Genomic DNA, 16,724 nt, shown 5'->3' with positions numbered 1-16,724 from the left:
AGCCTCAACTGCAGAAGTCAGAGCTATAGTCCAAGCTTATTCTGGTATATTCCAAGTCTTAGATAGAAAAGTGAGTTTGGACTTTCTTAGCTTTAACACTTTATAGGCTCTCAAACTAGCAATAATGTCCAATGATAATATGAGATTTAGCAATTTGCAAGATGCTTAATGGTATCATTGCCAAGTCTTGATGGGAAAATAAATAAGAGAGTAAAGGGATCTATTAATACTAAGTGGTATAATTTGGTTATGGCAAAATCAGAAGGTGATTAATAAAGTCCCAAGGCTTCTTTTTTCACTTAATTTGAGTTAGGTTTCGAGTATTTTTTTTTTCACTTATAATCATATAAGATTTAAAAATAAACTGAAATGCCTATATTTTTATACTAAAATTAAGATTTAATAATCAAGGATATTTTTTAGTAACTAAAAAGTTTTTATAATAAAACCAGAAATTTTTCAAAATATAGTAGACAAAATAGTACTAAATAAAAAAAAATTATATGCTAACAATATCAAATCAAAAGTTGAAAAAATAAAATAGCAAACAAACATTTAAATATAGCTCTGATACCATGCTACAAAAAAAAAAAAAAAAAAATCTGAATCAAGAAGCTAACTAGTATTTTATTGGTTTATTTTTTAAAAGCAAAAGTATGTGAAAAAATACACTTGAGTACCTATGTTAGAATAGGAAAAACATTCCAGGGTTTGCTATCTCTATCCTATGTTGAAACTAATCAAGGTTGAGGCAATCTTCCAATTATGCTAACATATCAATCCCACTAATCAAGATTTTAGCTAATTATGCTGACACTTATTACTCTAATGTTATGCTTAGAGAACAATGCATATATAGTAGGTCCATATATAGGAAAAAGTCATCAAATTCCCTATGCTACTCTCGAGTAATTAGAATTTAATATAACACTTTCTTTCTTTTTTTTCTCTTGGCATTACCATAAAACTTTTATAAAGGAGGTTTCAATTTTACTTGCTGGGCTTTTGAATTACGAGATAAATACCAAGAAATGGCAAATACCTTTGGCTTTTTCCTTTCTTTCCTTTCACTTTGATTTGATTTTCCTTGGCAATGTAATTGGTATAGGATTCCGGTTCTCATTCAGTTCTAGCATCTGCTGAAATAATAATTTAATGAAAACCTGTTGAATAGGATTCTTTATAACTGCCTTAGCCTTGTGTAAAGTGAGACGGTATTGCTAATGAAACTTGTATATTAAAAATGGGCGCTATGAATTCAAATCTTACTAATCTAAAGAAAATAAAAATAATAATAATAATCTTTTTGAGGAGGGTCCAATTGACAAATTTGTTGTGTATGATATTCGTATTCCTGCGGCCAATGATAATGGTTTAGCCCAACCCATTTTACAAAAGTGCATAAGAATTTTGCATATGACCCTGGAATTGCATTTACTAGTGCTCTTTATAGTTAATCTCTTGTCACAACTACAAATAATTAGGGAGCTATTGAACCCAGCACTGAGTAGGGGACAATTAATGAAGACTCATATGTATGGAAAAAAAAAAAAAACTAAACTTGGCTGGTCATGATTTCAGAAAATTGATGTTATCAATTCATTTGACTTATCAGAATAGATTAATTCAGTAAGTACATTCAATTTCGATGTGTAAAATTCAAAAAAGAAATAAATGCATTGGTATTTCAATAACGAATAAAAATTCTTTTACAATTTTATTCAAACTTGCTTGAGCAAAATTTGCCAATTTACTCAAGAAACAAATAGATTCTTTGATTATCACTCTTTTTCTTTTTATCCCTTTTTTTTTATTATTATTATTTACTCTCTTCCTCTTCCGCGTATAATGGTGCTCACAGCACCTCACATTTTGAAGGTGCTATTTGCTCTAAAAGTTAAACCTTTGGCGTATCTTAGCATTTTGGAAGATCACTTGGAGGTGGCAAGAGTGATTCATTAGGTCCTTTGCCATTGTCCACCAAGAATGCCATCTTAAGTCCCCATGTCGTGTGCACTTCTAGATGGCAATGCATGAACCACACACCTACAAAACATATTATTCAAGTACCCATTAATATGAATTCAGGAAAGTTCTTACTTTTATGAAAAATGCGAGGCAGGTAGGCTATCTTACACTGTAAAACTACAAGTTCTATTAAGAATTTTACCTGGATTATCTGCTCGGAACCTTATGGCGGCCCATCCGCCAGTTGGTACACCAATTGTGTTCCTCTCAGCCGGATCTACAAGATTGAAATTCTGAGGATCTGTATTTGGATTATAGTTCCCTAGTCCTCTACCAACTACAAAGAAATTAAATCCATGCAAGTGAATAGGGTGGCTCTCAGGTGCTATGACTCCAGTATCTTGCATCACAAGTTGAACTGTGTCGTTATACTTCAACCTGTAAACCTTAGTTGCTCTTACAGTATTCAGATTTTTGGGTCCGGATCCAGTGAAATTAAAAACATGTGGCGGCTTAGAAGGAAAGTCAGTAGTGAAGACCCCACTGATTTTGAAGAAATGAGCTTGAAGCAGAGCAGTTGTTGGCATAACAAACGTGACATTGTTGATGCTAGCAACAACCCTGCTACCATTAGCTGCCTTGCAAGAAGGACAAGCGTTGATGCCTAACCCAACAGTAAACAAAAGGTTATGGTCAACTTTCAGTGGGACTCTAGCAGGGTACTTTTGCGAGTTCAAGCTGCGTAGAGAGTTAATAAAATTGTTGGCAACTGCGGAAGCATTCTGTGGTGGTGGGGTGGCGACAGTTGTGGGTGCGCTAGCAAGAGTGCCGGAGTAGTGCAGAGTGGCCGTTGCTGTCCTGTTATCAACTGCAACTGGCGCGTCCATGAATGGGGAAGCTGTAACCAAGTATTTGCCTGAATTCTTATTAGCTGTGACAAGGACATTAGTTGTCTGGCCAGGTGCTAATAGGACTGTGTCTGTCTTCAATGGCTTTACATAACAAGCATCAATCTCCACAACTGTAAGTTGGTGTCCTGCAATCTTGAAGAAAAGCTCTTCATTGAGTGCAGCATTGATTAGCCTTAGCAGGTAGGCCTTGCCGCTTTCAACAGGTAATCTGAATCCGCCTGCCAAAGAGAATTTTCAATTAAGTCCTGAACATTATTACATATTGTAGTTATAGAAGGGTATAAATATTAGCTAAGCTACAATAATATACTCACTCTGTGAAGGACAATTGGGGACGGCCCCCGGATGTCCATTAATGGTGTGAGCATCAGAGACATTGGGTGCTAATCCAGATTTCATAGCTTCATTGATAACAGCTTCAGTATCTGATTTCCACCATTCAGCTGAAATTCGCATCAAGAATCAAATTAATACCAAGTATGACCAAATCTTTCTGACAGTAATGAACATTAAACTTATATATTTTTAGTTCAGAAATTTCAGCTTCACCTAAGATAACAACTTCCTCCTTGTGTGGCTTTGGGAATGGGTAAGGAACGCCACGCTTAGGCAAAATAACAATGGCACCATGAACTGTGGACCTTAGCCAGAGAATATGCGCATGCCAAAGAAGTGTCCCTCTTTGTCCCGTGAGGGTGAAATTGTAGACATAGTTTTGCCCTGGTTGAATTGGGCACTGTGTAATATATGCTGGCCCATCAGCCCACCCAGTTCGCAGTTGCCTAACACCATGCCTGCCAAAAAAATATTGTAAAGAAAATAAGCCGAAACCTTCCTATAAATAATCATACAACTATCCGAAAAATCAAAGCATTATATTTTGTCTTACCAGTGAATGGAGACATTGTATTTGACCTTGTTGACAACCCTTACGAGGACTGTATCATCTTCCCTAGCATAAAGAGTGGGTCCTGGGAACTTGCCATTGACGGTAACAATCGGCTTGCTTGAGCATAGTTTGGTACTCGTTTTGGTTACCACCTGCGTAGGTTAACCAGAAGTTAGAGATGAAACTAATTACAATCGAGCTCATGATGATTTAGAATCAAAAAGCATACATCAATTAATTACAATTAAAGTCATAAAGATTACCAGCGGTGTTCATTTCTTGCAAGTAAATTATTGACATGTCGCTGTCAATAAACTGTAGTCTGCCAGTGATTTGAAATGCTACCTTTTCATGTCCTGTTAATCTTTCTTTTTTTTTCTTTCTTTTTTTTCCTTTTACTTTCGTTGATTTCTTTTATTATGTGCATTAAAATATGTCTTAGCCGTAGTAGTTTAGTTAAATTTGGCAAGATTTTTTACTTTAAACTTTCGTGCAAGTTGCTTGAATGTATAGGAGGCGTGACAACTCACTTATTGTAGTAACTATTAAAACAAAATCACCCACTTAGTAATTAAGATTATACAGATATATTTAGAATCAACATTGAAAAAGTAAATTTAGAATTTTTTATTTAATATATTAGTTTTTTTATAAAATATATTTTTCAAACTTATCTTTAGAAAAAGATCAATTTCCTGCTTTTTGTTTTCTTTCAAAAAACAATTTTCCAAACTCAATAAATAAAAATAACACTTTTTCAACCTCAATACTAAATTAGCCTTATGTATCTGACTGCATTTACACTAATAATGTTGCAAGGCAAAAACTTCAGTTGCAGGCATTCTGTTTTTTTTTTTTTTTTATTATTATTATTATTATAAATATTCATGTTATATATATGTATATATAACATGAGCTTATGAGCTAATCATCAATGAAATTTTTTTATTTCTCGTCTGATGGATAGTGCCTAACTAACTGTTCGTGCACATCTCAATGACAATGTGTATTAGCTAGCAGTTTCAGGTTTTCAAATCAACCTGAAGCCAAGAAAATTTTGTTCCAAGGGGAGAAAAATGAAGGAATTAAAGCAATGCAGTTAATGAGCTGACAAACAAAGGCTAAGATAGCTATAGACCAAATCTAAACTTACATTAAAATTGTATCGCCGAACCCTGCAATCGACAAAAACTGGGAGAAAGCACACAAAAAGAAGCAGAAAGCGAAACAAAGATTCCATGATATTGCCTTGTGTGTTTTCTTTATTCTTTCTTGCTTCTTTCAATCTCTATCTTGTCAGTGAAGCACTGTACTTCTTCTTCTTCTTCTTCTTCTTTTCTTTTCTTTTTTGGGAGGGCTTGTTATATTCATATCTGCGACTGGCTACCTCAAGCTTTATAAGGGGAATAGATCGATAGGTGAATTGCTAGCATGTCGTTTTTCCTGATGTTAGGTGGGTTAAGTGGATTCTTGTAAATCAAGATTTTGAGGCCTAATCTCACTTGCATTTCTTACATGTTACATAAAGTTTTGTTTCTTATTAGACCAATGTAGATTTTGAACTAAACCCCCTTCCCAACTTAATACTACTACTATTTTCAACTAATTAATTAGAACCTGAATCAGGAGTTTTGGTTGGTTGATATATTTTTGTGGTGGAAAGTTTATAAATTTGGTACCTACTTCTTTTTGCTACTATAATTCTACTACTTGGAACATCCCACATATTAGTAGGCAAAATATATATATATATAGTATAAATAGCAGAAAAGAAGCCCTCTTTTGGCAAAGACAAAAATAAGTTACATCCAATTTGTCGGCTTGCTTCTGGTGGGTTAGCCCTAGAGTTCTTTGTTATCTTTAACATATTTATATAGTACTTTCTAGGACAATCTTAATAAGCTAACTCAATTTAGTAACTCTTGGGTAAAGTAGCTATTAATGCTTTGTAGAGATTCTTTGTGGCATTTAAAGTACTTAATTCGAACTTGAAGTAATAGATTTACTATAAAAGTAAGGATTTTCTGCTTAAAAAGTTATTTCAGAATGTTCACCTTTTGAGATGTTTCTGAGTGAATCGATTTTTATGCATTCATTAGCTTGAGTAATTGTTAATGTGTGATCTTTAATTTGGAGATCTAAATAGCCACCAAGTTCGAACTTTGCTTAGAAATTTGGGATCAACTTCATTGATCTTATTATAGTTTCTTTTTTAGCATGAAGTTGAGAATAACATTTTTTCGGTCAACATATAGTAATAGTAAGTTGTTGTTATTGTTATTGAGAATTGTTTTTTGCCCATGTTAATTAAAAGGCTAATTATTAATTATTTTGAAAAATAAATGTGATATGATTTGACTATAAAAACTTGAAATAATTGCATTTCAAAATAATCTTTATATAAATTCTAGAGTCGACTTAGTAAATTGCTTTATGCCTTATTAATCATACTTCAGAATTTATTTCGTTTAGCTATTTATAAAAGTTGATAATGTTGTTGAAAATTCAAAACTGATAACCAATAGTTAATAGTTATAGATGTATCGTTTGATAAAATTTTATTGACTATCTTTATTAGTATATATTAAATTACTATTTAGAATATAATTTATTTTTTTAATATATTCTCATATATATATTATATAGTTTTTTTAGTTTTACAAATTACTAAATATAGTTTATAATAATTAATTGTACTCGACTTAGTTGTATTTACTATTAAGTATATTCATAGTAGCTGTAGTTATTAGAATTTAAATTCCACTTATGTAAAGTTTTTTTTTTCAAATACTTTAAATATAAATATCATAACTATTTAAAAAATGAATTAAAATTTTAAGAAAATAATTATTTGTTGTGTGCTATAAATTAAATTAAATTATCTATTACTAGTTATTTTATATTAAGAGTAATGTGGTCTAAATAAAAAAAAATAAATCAACTATTAACTAATAAAAAAAATCTAAAAGAGAACTAATAAAATTTTGAAGTGATTGAAATTACATCAACTATCGGCTACTGATTCTTAAATTTTATTAAAACGATTTTATTCTAGTGTTCAGCAAAAGAATAATTATTTTATAAATGCCCACTCGATTTTTTATTTGAGTCTCCTTTAGTTAAATTAAAAAATAAAAATGAACTCCATAAAATGCATTAAAGTACAGTACTAGCAAGCACTAAGTAGTTTCAACTTAAAAATCAAATTTATGTGCATTGAGATAGTAGACATCATGAAAACTGCATGTGTTTTAGAATATTTGCAGATTGGAGCATCCTAGTTGTGTACAAGTTTCTTAAAAGACTTTGTCATAATTAAATTATTCCAACATCCAAAAGAATTACTGTACTGATGTACTGATCCTTACAATAAGCTAAAAATGTTTTGTCATTACTCATAACGCCCAGCGAAACATTCTGTCTGGAGGGTTGGTAGAGGTGTGAAAAGGCTAACATATAGTCATATACCATTTCATTATGTTGTATTGCTTCAAACTAGGGGTGTGATCATATGGGTCCAGAAATTAACATTCCAATAGCTAATTTAGGCATTTATATATGTGTATCTTTTTCTTCTATGTTTGCTTCTAAGTTGGCTTTGCAAGAATGTAAAATTGAGGCATCATCTTCCATTTGCTGTGGTATGTATAATGGGGTCCTTGCAAGTACTTATTAGTTACTTTTTATGACTTTTGGTAGAGAATTTCAACCTTAGAACTCCTCTAAGAAAAATGAGCAATAAATATAAAAGATATTATGCAACTACTTTACAATGTAGGACTCTTATAATTTCTGTTGAAAATCAAGACATGTATATATGTATTGGTCATGAAATTAGTTTAAGCAGTTTTGAAATTGCATTTAAATGATTATTTGTGAATAAAAATTCAAAATATTATTTTTTCAAAAAGAAAAAAAAAAAAAAAAGAAGAAGAAAGTTAACAGAAAGCTAGTAGAAATAATGATTTCTCAAATTGCATTGAAGTGGAAATTTGGAGTGTTGTATTTGGGTTGTATGGAGATGGAATGCTTACACAAGAAGAGAATTAATAGTTGAGAAATGGCTTTCATGTCATGGATTGGATAGTAACCCAATAGGACATCATAGTTTCTTTGAAAGCTAAGATTAAACCAACGGTGGGTAAGTAACAACTCTTCCACTTCATTTTATCCATTTATTATTTTAATCAATTGACAGCCCATCAGACCTTTTTTTCAAATTAATTTTATCTCTTATATAATCCTAATAATAATCTCACTAAATGAGGCAATAATGATTTAGAAATAGGGCCATTTTGCCAATATATACAAGAGCTAACTCATTTTCAAAGATAAAACATCACACAATTAGTTACCACATTATCTAAACTGTAGTTTAGACATTTTATTGTCTAAATCAAATCTTGGGTTGATTATGCTTGATGGAGGGTGAATAAGAAATATGCATATCTATGTCACTTCTCCACATAACTAAATGGCCTCAAATCTTCATTTTGATGTGGATTTTTAGCCAAATGGTAGATATTGCTTCACTTTCATATATCAATTAAGTCATTTTGATAGTAACAAATCAAAAGATTTAAATCTTTTTTTTTGGGACAATTGTTTCTTGGGCACAATGTTTGCTTACCCTAGGGAGGGATGTGAAGGGCTTGAAGCTGATAAATACATGTGCTATGCTTAGTGTGTAATGTAAATTCTTGAAAACATGAGTACAAGCCTTTCACCAATATTGGGAAGTCCTTAGTGGGTTGGCTGGACTATGATATCTGTGGTTGTTTCACATTCTAGAGGCTAGAGTAGTGTCTAGGTGCTTAGCTTAGCCCCTTTTACTCAACACCATTTTTCTAAACTAAGATAATCACAGGACTGTCAATTTGAGACCGGGTGTTAGTTTGTGTAGGATGATTATGAGTGTCTTTAACCTATGTCTTTATTAAATAGAGTAGAGTAGAATATAGAGAGATCAATACGGGGGAGGAGAGACAAGCAGTGTCTGAGAATATATGTATATCTAGTGAGAGCTCTCAGAGAGAGGGAGTGAATTCAGAATGCAATATATTTTTAAGAGAAAAAAGCTAGAGAGAGAAGCTTTCAAATATCTGAGAAGTGAAAAGTCCTTTTCTTAAGAAAATGTGAGAATATTTATAGTAATATTGAGTGGATGAGATCATTTGATTTTAGTGATACGTGGCTTCATTCGGTGAAAAGAGTGTTATAAGTGGAATATACGCCGCTTGTTGGTTTGAAAATCTTTCTTTATCATTTGAGCCTATATACTACATGTCTTCTCAAATAAAAATTATGAAAGACCATACCCATATCCTTAACGAATTTTTTATCTCAAACCTACCAAATGAGATCTTCTCTAAATATTCCGATAGAAAAATAATAGGTCTAATCAATAGTTTGAAATCATCCGGCGAATATATATGATAAATTTTAGAATAATGTTTATTTAATAATGATCTAAATAATAAAATAATAACGTCACTAAGCTTTCGATACAGCTACAGCTACATAATTTAATCCAAATTAATTTAAATAACATTTGGCTTTTATTTTTTTGGTTCATTCTAAAGTAAAAAAGAAATAAGATGTTAAGGATCAAATTAAATTTTTTCTTCTTTCTTCCTTAAAACATGCCAATTAACTATTCTTTGATATTTTGGTTAACTAATAAATGATATGAACGAAAACAAGCTGTGATGCAAGCAACATATATATATATTATGCCTCATGACTAATAATTTTGTAATTTCATGTAAGTACTACCAAATCAAACAGTCTTAGGATATTATTCCATACCAATTAAGTCTTTATTTGATAAATTAAACTATGATTTTTTAATAATTCGGACTAACTTATAATTTTGCTATAATATATACTATGCCTCCCTTAACTTATAATTGTAATCACATGCAAGTACTATTAATCCAATAATCCAAAGGCATGGTTAAGGAGAAATATTTTATTTTTTTAATCACCGCATTTATTATTGTCAAAGTGGTTATTTACCAAAAAAAAAAATATATATATATATATATATTCATTGAGGATTTATTGTAAGGAGAGATGTAAAGCAGGCAACGTATGTATGTAAAAGCTAAACATTTTGGATCAAATTTGCATATACTCGATAATCTAAACCATGAGTCAACATTTTGACTTGTAATTTATGACTAAAAATTAATGTGGAGAAATAATTATAATCCATATTTGCATGGTTTGAGGCAATAATAGAAGCCCTTCTTGTATTTTGAATTCGAATTTTTATATCAAACAACCTAATGTTGGTGGTTTACTCAGTGGCTGAAGTGGAAAAGCTCATGAGTAGTGGTTTTAAGATGGTGGGAAAGTTGCTGTTTTCGTTTAGAAATTGTTATTTTCTTTCGAATTAAACTTTTTTGTTCCGATAATTGAGATGATGGAAGAAGATTAGAGTGAATATTTTATTTTCCTTATTTATGTAATTTTACTGTTTTTACATTAAATTTTTAGAAGAAAGAAATGCTAGATGTCAACATACTATTGGTTAATTTGCATGTTTTCATAGAGGTTAATTTGCATTTTTAAGTAAGCTACACTAGATAGATTAATGGTGTCAGTAATTTAAATTTACTTATGATTTTTGGAAAAGAAAAGTTGAGGGAGTAATTGAAAAAGAAAAAAAATAGCTTCTGCCTTAATACCAATAAAGTCAAAAGTATTCTATTGTAGGTCATATATGCTGTATATATATTATTAAAGCCAAGTGCATATTTAGTCATTTGACTTCCTTACTTCTTTCATGGCACAGTTTTCTTCTTGTTTATATAGATAAAATGTAGGCTAATGCCAATAATTCATCATGGAAGAAAGGATTCATTGAACCGGAGTCAGTAGATAATACTAATCAAATACTAATTAATAGAGTAGAAAATATCAATAGAATAGAGAAGAACTGTATGTTTTGTATAATTTTTCCAATTCTATTGTTGCCGCGTGCTTTATGCAATTAATCAGATCATATAGATATCCTAACACAGGTTATTAAAAAAATCTCTAAGACCCACCAAGCGCGGAGCCAAAATCTTTTCAGAAAATGAATTCTTATTTGAAGAGTGCATAACCGTATAAATAAGCTCATACTAACCTATCAATTTAGAGTCCAATTCAAGATTTTTTTTTGAAATGTGCTCGAAGAAATCGAAATATAATAATATTTGATTCATACAAATACAGAAAAAAAAAAGTTCTTTATTGATTCAAACAAAATATTTATGGGATAGGGATAGCCAAAAAGTAAAAACTGAAAATTTTATATAGTACTTTTGATCAGATATTTAATTTTACCCTTGACTCAATGAAAAATAAGTCAGATTCTATAGTATCAATCCAGTGAGATTTAAAAAATAACAGAAAGGAATAAAAAGTAAGAAAAGAGAGGAGAAAAATAAAATAATAATAATAAATAAATAAATAAAAATGAAGTAGAAGAGTCGGATACCAAATGGACAAATTAAACTGCAAAGAAAAAAGAGCATAGATTTTAAATGAATAAATTGGTCCATCATTCTTCGAAAATCAAAAAGATTCTTTTCTAGATTGAATTTGTTTGTTGGAATATAGAATTTTCTACTTTATTTTTATTTATTTATAATTTTATTATTATTAGAGAATTTTTTAACGATTTTAAATTTTAATTATCTAATATTTTAGTATTTTAATTTTTGATGCATTCTAATAGGTAATCCAAATTAATTTTTTTAAAATATATATTTAAATACTTAATATTATAGCATTTAAATAGAGAAAACTTCCGAGGGTGGTTTGTTTTCTGTTGTCCAGTGTGTGGGTGTTACTCATCTTAGGTTTCATTCAGTAATTGAGATCTTGCTTTCACCATGAAATCATTGTTTAAAAGCAAAGCACGTAGATACTCTTTTCTAATATTAATCGCAATCACGAGCAGGAAGAGGGCACTAATTTGTGAATGTTTCTTTTTGTTGTCTAACAAAAATTTCTTGTTTTGCTCTTTATGCTCAATATATCTTTTTTTTCTTTAACCAAATCTGAAAATAATATATAAATAATTTGCTTGATAATTCTCTTATAATCTTCTATATTTTGAAAACTTTATGATATAATTTCATATCAGATTATAGAAACTGTTAGGATCTAAGAAACCGCAGCCTTCCATTAAGAAAGAAAAGAAAAAAAAAGGAAATATCAGGTGAACGTTCCATTACAATTGATACTTTGGAAGGAATCATGCAAAAGTTAGACCTCTTTCAGTTGTCATCTAGAACTGTCCATTATAATTGAATGTTTCATACGAGAACTGTCCACTATATCTCTTCTACTTGGGTTGCTAACCTACTCGAGAAGATGTCATACTAAGACCTGGCAACGGTTTTAGTATACTATTTAGGGTGCGGTTATCTTCTCATGACTGTTGTTTCTCTACCTTATTTGATGTTGCTTAGATGTTGGACGGCTGTTTTCTTGTTTTGTTCTGATGTATTTACCTTATGTTGTCCTCTGAGGTTCTGGGGTTTTTTACACATATCACTGCTGTTGTTTAGAAATCTCTTGGGTGTATTTGGTTGGCCTATTGGCTTTGGGTAGTGTACAGCTCCAATGATATGTTTTTCCTCATTATATATTTAATAAAAATAATCTTTATTATAAAAAGAAGTGAATGTTTCATATTAAAATAAAAATTTTATATGTTAGAATATAATCACTATATTAAAAAAAATCTATATTTTAAAATTTAATATATATATATATATATATATATATATATATATATATATATATAAATATATGTCAGTTATTAATTGCTAATCGGTTTAATTAATAAATAAAAATATTAAAGAAGTATTTCTCCAATATTTATGGATAGAGGATTTCCATTAGAACTATTCATTGATTTGAGTTGATACTCTTGTTTATTAAATTGAATTTGAACTTGGGATCATCTTAAATTTGAATGGCGCCGGTCCTAAAACATATTTTTAACATGTCTAAGGACATGCAAGAGAATCTGTGCCAAATTCAGTGGAAAAAGAAAAAGTTGAGCAAAAACTGCGCCAAATTCAGTGAAAAAAGAAAAGGTTAAGAAAACAAATTGAGCCAAATGCTAAAATCTGAATACGCCGTCCACCTGCACCACCCATTCAATTGCCTGGCTCTGTCTGTGTATAGGCAAGCACACACGATCAAGGGCAGAAAATTAAACTCGTCAATTCTGAGGAACCAATTGTCCTCTATGGCTAGACACAGAGCACTAAAGAAAGATCATGTCATTGTGCAGTTGCTTGCGTTTTTCTAAGAAAATGTGCCAACAAGCCATATAAACTGGAATCCGAATATGGCTACATGTATCATTCATAAATAGAGAATGGGTTTCAGGCCTAATGGAATTTATAGTCCATAGTATTTATTTTTCTGTCAATGATGATACAAACACATGCATATATAGCTTTTGGCCCTGCCGCCTATAGAAAATGACAATGCTTCAACTAAGTAATTGAATTTCGAATTGTGTGCCCAAATTTAATTAACCATTTTCCTGTTTGAAACTCAGCAATTTAAAGCAGTTCGGATTTTACTTCCCAATTGCGTTGACTTCAGTCTGATCTTACAAGTTATATTTACTATCTCTGACATTGCCATTGCTGCTTCTGATGATATAAAAATGAAATAAAGAGATGATCAACTAAACATGCTAAGAAGCAAAAGCAATGGAACAAGAAGATATCTATACCAAAGATGGAACTATTGATTTCAGCGGCAATCCTGCCATCAAGAAGAAAACAGGAACCTGGAAAGCCTGCCCTTATATTCTTGGTAACTATTCTCCATAACCTATTATCAAATGTTTCTATAGATATTCTTTTTATTTGGTACTTATCCATGTTTTTAATTTGCTGAAGGAAATGAATGTTGTGAAAGATTAGCATACTACGGTATCAACACCAATCTTGTTAATTATCTCAAATTTCAACTGAATCAGGGCAGCGTTCAGGCTGTCAACAATGTCACAAATTGGTCAGGCACGTGCTACGTAATGCCATTGCTTGGTGCTTTCTTAGCTGATGCATACCTGGGAAGATATTGGACAATTGCTAGTTTCTCCATAATTTATGTCCTTGTAAGTTCAGTTGATATTTTCCAGATCTTTAGTTCTTTGTCTACTTTAACTGTTTGATAAGCCCTGCAGTGTCTTCTATAGCTTCCAATTTCTGTTTCAGGGAATGACATTGTTAACATTATCAGCATCTCTCCATGGATTAATGCCATCTTGCGATAATCATACGAATGTTTGCAATCCAACAGGGAAGCAAACTGCAGTGTTCTTTTTAGGACTATACCTTATTGCTCTAGGTACAGGTGGGATTAAGCCTTGTGTTTCTTCCTTCGGTGCGGATCAATTCGATGACTCTGATGAAGCTGAGAAGAAAAAGAAGAGTTCTTTCTTTAATTGGTTCTATTTTTCTATTAATATTGGTGCTCTTGTTGCTTCCTCTGTGCTCGTTTGGATACAAACAAATGTGGGTTGGGGTTGGGGCTTTGGCATCCCTGCAGTGGCAATGGCAATTGCTGTTATGACTTTCTTTTCAGGTATCAAGTTGTATAGAAATCAAAGACCTGGAGGAAGTCCACTGACGCGTATCTGCCAAGTGATTGTCGCATCCCTGAGAAAATTTAGGGTACAAGTGCCTAAGGATGAGTCTCTTCTGTTTGAAACTTCTGATGAGGAATCTGCTGTCAAAGGAAGCCGCAAGCTTGACCACACAGAACAATTAAGGTATAAAAATGTACAATTAGTTCAAACTTTGTAATTACCTTGGATGACGTATTATTAATGCTGTGACTTTAGTTTCTTTGACAAGGCAGCAGTGGAGACGCCCTCAGATTGTGTTAAAGGCTCAGTAAACAAGTGGAGTTTATGCACTGTGACTCAAGTTGAAGAGCTGAAGTCCGTCATTAGATTGCTTCCGATTTGGGCAACTGGCATAATCTTTTCTGCTGTATATAGTCAAATGGGAACCTTATTTGTCCTGCAAGGCAATACGATGGATCTTCAGATGAGCCGGTCCTTCGAAATCCCTTCTGCTTCTCTTTCGCTTTTCGACACCATTAGTGTAATCTTCTGGGTGCCCATTTATGACCGTGTCATCGTGCCAATTGCCAGAAGGTTCACAGGTCATAAAAACGGATTCACCCAGCTCCAACGAATCGCAATCGGCCTTGTTATCTCCATCGTTGCAATGATGGTAGCTGGTACATTGGAGATGGTGAGACTCCGCCAAGTTCGGAAGCACAACTACTACAAACTCAAGCATATTCCAATATCTATATTTTGGCAGGTTCCTCAGTATTTCATCATAGGATGTGCAGAGGTTTTCACTTTTATTGGACAATTGGAGTTCTTTTATGAGCAGGCACCTGACGCAATGAGGAGCCTCTGCTCAGCCCTGTCACTCACAACTGCTGCACTTGGAAACTACTTGAGTACTCTGCTGGTAAATGTTGTTACAGATTTGAGTACAAGACATGGCAGCCCAGGATGGATACCTGACAATTTGAATTATGGCCATCTTCACTATTTCTTCTGGCTTTTAGCTGTTTTGAGTTTGGTAAACCTGGTGGTCTACCTTTTGGTTGCAAGGGCATACACTTACAAGAAAGCTGTGATATCAAGCCATTGACAAGAATATCAATTGCACAACCTTTTTCTGATTTACAAGAAATTAAATCTTTTTTCTTTTTTCCATGAAGATTTAAGGACAAGAGCTAGAAAGCACTTCTTATGCTTGTTTAGACCTAACAATAACAAGAAATATTTCAATATCGCAATATCTATAATTCAATGAATTTTAGTTTATTATGCTCTTGCATTCTAATTTTATTATTTTTTCTGTATTAAATGGGCCTTTCTTCATAATTTAAAATACATAATTTATAACGTTTTTTCATATAAAAATTCATTATATAAAAAAAAAGTTATACTAAGCTGTCACGACCCGATTTGTAGGCCCGTGACCAGCACTAGAGAATGGGTAGGCTTAAAGCCACCGAATCCCGTAGTAAGCCTGACACTCACTAACTTAATCAAATCTCATATGATATTATTAGTGTCACAATTTATCTTAACTATTATATTCTACATATTTAATTCGGTCTGCCAGAAACATTAGGCAAGACCCGAAACTATAATAATTTACAATTGATAAGTCTATTATTTCTACTGCGAAGAATCTAAAATTTTACAAGTCAACATACCAAATCAATTACATCATCCGATGATGAAGGAGTCGGATTGCTACATAAGAGCCGCGGGAAGACTAACAATCACATATCTGAAAACAATAAAATTGAGACTGTCAGTCTCGAGAGTAAGTTAAAATCATATATAAAAAAAAAACATTTACAATACTTCCATAACACATTTCTTTAATTTGAAATAAATAATAAGTCATGGAAAAATAAACATGTCATGTCATATGCTGAAATAAAATATTTTCACACATTACGGGACGGAGTACCTCAACAGATCCCTAATCTCAACACTAAACATCTCGACTCTCTCTCATTCTAACAGAACTGGCGCCCAGAGAGCGAAGCTCGACCAGGGTCCTTAAATCCAGTTCAGACACTTAATTATCATTAATACTCTTAGCCTTTCGACTCTCTTACTCCAATAAGACTGGCGCCTAGAGAGCAAAGCTCAACCAGGGTCCTTAACTCCAGTCTGGTCACTTAGGTTTCCAAATAAGCTAGCGCCCAGAGAGCAATGCTTGACCAGGGACCTTTACTCCGGCAAACACACTCTACTAAGCTCAAAGAGCGAAGCTCGACCAGGGCAAGTCCTAAACTTACCTTTTTAAATTTGCCATTTTACCATTTTTCTAGCACTCTAGGATTTATACCGGTGCACTCATCAAAATAGTATGCTTTACTGC

The 16,724-nt window shown here is 32.2% G+C and overlaps 2 protein-coding genes across 3 annotated transcripts; one reads left to right on the top strand and one right to left on the bottom strand.

Moving 5' to 3' along the window:
• Positions 1-1,658: 1,658 nt before the first annotated feature.
• Positions 1,659-5,148, bottom strand: LOC8263548 (laccase-4). The gene is made up of 6 exons (XM_002533848.3): positions 4,922-5,148; positions 3,769-3,920; positions 3,429-3,673; positions 3,194-3,322; positions 2,171-3,097; positions 1,659-2,046 (listed from the first exon to the last, which is right to left on the bottom strand). The coding sequence occupies exons 1-6, from the start codon at positions 5,006-5,008 to the stop codon at positions 1,916-1,918; spliced, it is 1,671 nt and encodes a 556-aa protein (XP_002533894.1). The 5' UTR covers positions 5,009-5,148; the 3' UTR covers positions 1,659-1,915.
• Positions 5,149-13,395: 8,247 nt separating this feature from the next.
• LOC8263547 (protein NRT1/ PTR FAMILY 8.1-like) lies at positions 13,396-15,646 on the top strand. Of its 2 annotated transcripts, none has more exons than XM_048379956.1 (4): positions 13,396-13,605; positions 13,772-13,909; positions 14,010-14,566; positions 14,639-15,646. In XM_048379956.1, exons 1-4 carry the CDS (start codon positions 13,528-13,530, stop codon positions 15,468-15,470), a joined length of 1,605 nt encoding a protein of 534 aa, XP_048235913.1. In that variant the 5' UTR covers positions 13,396-13,527; the 3' UTR covers positions 15,471-15,646. The 2 variants fall into 2 exon arrangements, with proteins under 2 accessions (XP_048235913.1, XP_015583674.1); XM_015728188.2 differs by having other exon boundaries at positions 13,400-13,605; positions 13,692-13,909.
• Positions 15,647-16,724: the final 1,078 nt, after the last annotated feature.

Source organism: Ricinus communis, chromosome 10 (genome assembly GCF_019578655.1).
Source record: "Ricinus communis isolate WT05 ecotype wild-type chromosome 10, ASM1957865v1, whole genome shotgun sequence".
Lineage (NCBI taxonomy): Eukaryota > Viridiplantae > Streptophyta > Magnoliopsida > Malpighiales > Euphorbiaceae > Ricinus > Ricinus communis.
The sequence above is the reverse complement of the archived record's forward strand: the minus strand, read 5'-3'. Positions and strand labels throughout refer to the sequence as shown.